Source organism: Gavialis gangeticus, unplaced genomic scaffold (assembly GCF_001723915.1).
Source record: "Gavialis gangeticus isolate Ggan-Ray unplaced genomic scaffold, GavGan_comp1, whole genome shotgun sequence".
NCBI classification, from domain to species: domain Eukaryota; kingdom Metazoa; phylum Chordata; order Crocodylia; family Gavialidae; genus Gavialis; species Gavialis gangeticus.
This window is the reverse complement of record NW_017729022.1, coordinates 5769693-5772280: the sequence shown is the minus strand read 5'-3', so window position 1 is coordinate 5772280 and position 2588 is coordinate 5769693. Positions and strand designations below refer to the sequence as shown.

The window sequence follows — 2588 nt, the reverse complement described above, 5'->3', positions numbered from 1 at the left end:
TGGGTGCACAACTAGCTACAAACCACCCACAAAGAATCGTTAATAGTTTGCTGTGAGACTAGGACAGAGGTGGGCAATTATTTTGGACAGAGGGCTGCTTACTGAATTTTGGCAAGCCATCGAGGGCCACATGACAGGCAGCCAGGGGCAGATAAATACTAATTTTCTAAATTTTTAGGGGCCCCATGGGCCAGATAGAATGGCCTGGGGGGCTGCATCTGGCCCACGGGATGCATTTTGCCCACTCCTGGACTAGGAGGACACTTCAAGTGAAGCTGTTGGGCAAAAAAAGTAAGTCCCACTCGGGGGTTTATTCACAAGGGCATTTATGGAAGACGCAGGAGATAATTATTCCACTCTTTGTATAGTGATACCTCAGCTGTACTACTGAGTCCAATTCAGTGTACCATAACATAAACAAGATGTAGACAAAATGGACAGAGTCCAAAAAAGAGCATCAAGAATGATAAGATGTTTAGAAGATATGTCTTATGATGAGAAGTTGTGTGTTTTGATTTGTTTAGTCTTGAGGAAAAAAGACTAAAAGGGCGACGTGATAAAAAAAAAATAAATAAAATTCCAGTGTGTAAGTTTCTTATAAAGAAGAGGCTGATTAGTCATCATTTCCACTAAATAGGAGAAGAAGAAATTATCTTTTCCTGCAAACAGCTTTTAGTTGAATATTAGGAAAACCTTCCTAACTACAAGGTTACTGAAATCCTGGAACAGGCTGCCTCAGGAAACCATGGAATCTCCTTCACAGCGCAGTTCCAAGACCAGATTAGATGCTGTCTGAGCATAATTGATCCTGCATTAATGCAGGGGGATAAATTAGAATGATTTTTTGTATCAAAAGACCCATGGAGATTTCCTCCAAGAAAACTGTCCGTTCACTCTGCAGTGAAACATCTCTTGTCTCATAGTTCGTATCTTATAACAGTAGTATCTGATTTTATGTTGGTAGTGTCTCAAGAGAACATAATTTCTGCTGACAACTTGATCTTGCAAATGTACACATGCACTCAATTTATATCCAGGTTGCCACATTGAGTCATTTCATATATGTAAATATAAGAATATATATAGGTATTTACAGGCCAAGGGCGGTGGGGTGTGCATGCATATCTGGCAGGTGGTAGTTTGAGCCCTGGGTTTGTCGGGTGCTGAGCAAACAGGCCTGTTCTGTGGCTGAAGGAACTCAGTGTTAATCCATTAGTCACAAGGTTCACAGCCCAAGTCTGGGGGTGATCATGCAATCTTCAGTTGAGTTTTGTGGCCCTCGCTAGGGTTAGAAATTTGTTTTTCACCCCAAGACAAGCCAAGCTAAGATGCGCTGCAGAGCCCATCTGACCAGTGCCAGGGCTCCAGCCTTCAAAGATGCAGAGCTTGGCATGACACGCTGAAAGCCCTTGCCACAAGCAGCAACACACTCTGCCCATTTATCTGCCAGCCTCATGCTCAGCCTCAGAGATGCTTTGCAAGCCCACAGGACTTCTGTGTTCTTGCCTACTAGGGCCTCGTTCTAAAGACATGACAAGTTTACATTATGGATATGAACCTTGATCCAAAGATACCTGCCTTTTGACAGGCCCAGACCCAGAATAATTTTATTGTATACATGAGTTTCTTACAGTATGTATCTTGTAAAGAAGATGCTGCAAAACCAGCATTAAAAATTATTTGAAATAAACCCCTTCTGGGAATTGAAGGATAGGAAGTTAAACTACAGAAGAAGAACACTTTAGGTTTTTTAAGCTTCCTCCTTCATATGCACCCCCTTATTTTATTGTAAGGTACGTTTTGTATTGGAAGAAGAGATTCACAGAGCAGCCCATCACCGACTTCTGTAGTGTGATAAGAACAAATTCAGAAGCTCCATTAGGTAAGTGTGCTTATGTGCTCTCTGCTGACCAGATCCTGTCTGATAAACTCTGTCTTATCCTCGGGGCTCAATCTTGCAATATGTTAGCAGTCTGACACTAGTCCATAATATCATACAAGTATTATTTAGCTTTAACTACATGTTTAATCTCATCCTTTTGGTAGGATTTAAGTATGTGCTTCAGTGCTGTGCTGGAAAGGGACGAGTTTAAGTACATAGTTTAAGTGTTTTCCTGGATTGTGGCCAGGGTGCATAGGAACGCCAAGGATCAAGCCCTGGGAGCAGTGCTTACCACATCAAGCTAAAGGGTGTGTTGTCACTGGTAGTACAAATATGAGGGGGAATCTCCCAGTATTGTAGGGAAGCACAGACTCTCATAGATTCATAGATGTTAGGGTCAGAAAGGACCTCAATAGATCATCGAGTCTGACCCCCTGCATAGACAGAAACGAGTGCTGGGTTCAGATGACCCCAGCCAGATGCCCATCCAACCTCCTCTTGAAGACCCCCAGGGTAGGGGAGAGCACCACCTCCCTTGGGAGCCCATTGCAGACCTTGGCCACTCTAACTGTGAAGAAGTTCCTCCTAATGTCCAGTCTAAATCTGCTCTCTGCTAGCTTATGGCCATTATTTCTTGTGACCCCCAGGGGCACCTTGCTGAGTAGGGCCTCACCAATTCCCTTCTGCGCCCCCATGATGAATTTAT

General features: G+C 43.4%; 1 protein-coding gene across 1 annotated transcript in view; it reads left to right on the top strand.

The window, feature by feature from the left end:
- Nucleotides 1–2588, top strand: part of ZNF277 (zinc finger protein 277) — a 93672-nt gene that overhangs the window by 15127 nt on the left and 75957 nt on the right. Inside the window, exon 3 of the mRNA XM_019514561.1 lies at nt 1794–1882. Within this exon, the coding sequence (XP_019370106.1) occupies nt 1794–1882 (89 nt within the window). The remainder of the gene's footprint in view (nt 1–1793; nt 1883–2588) is intronic.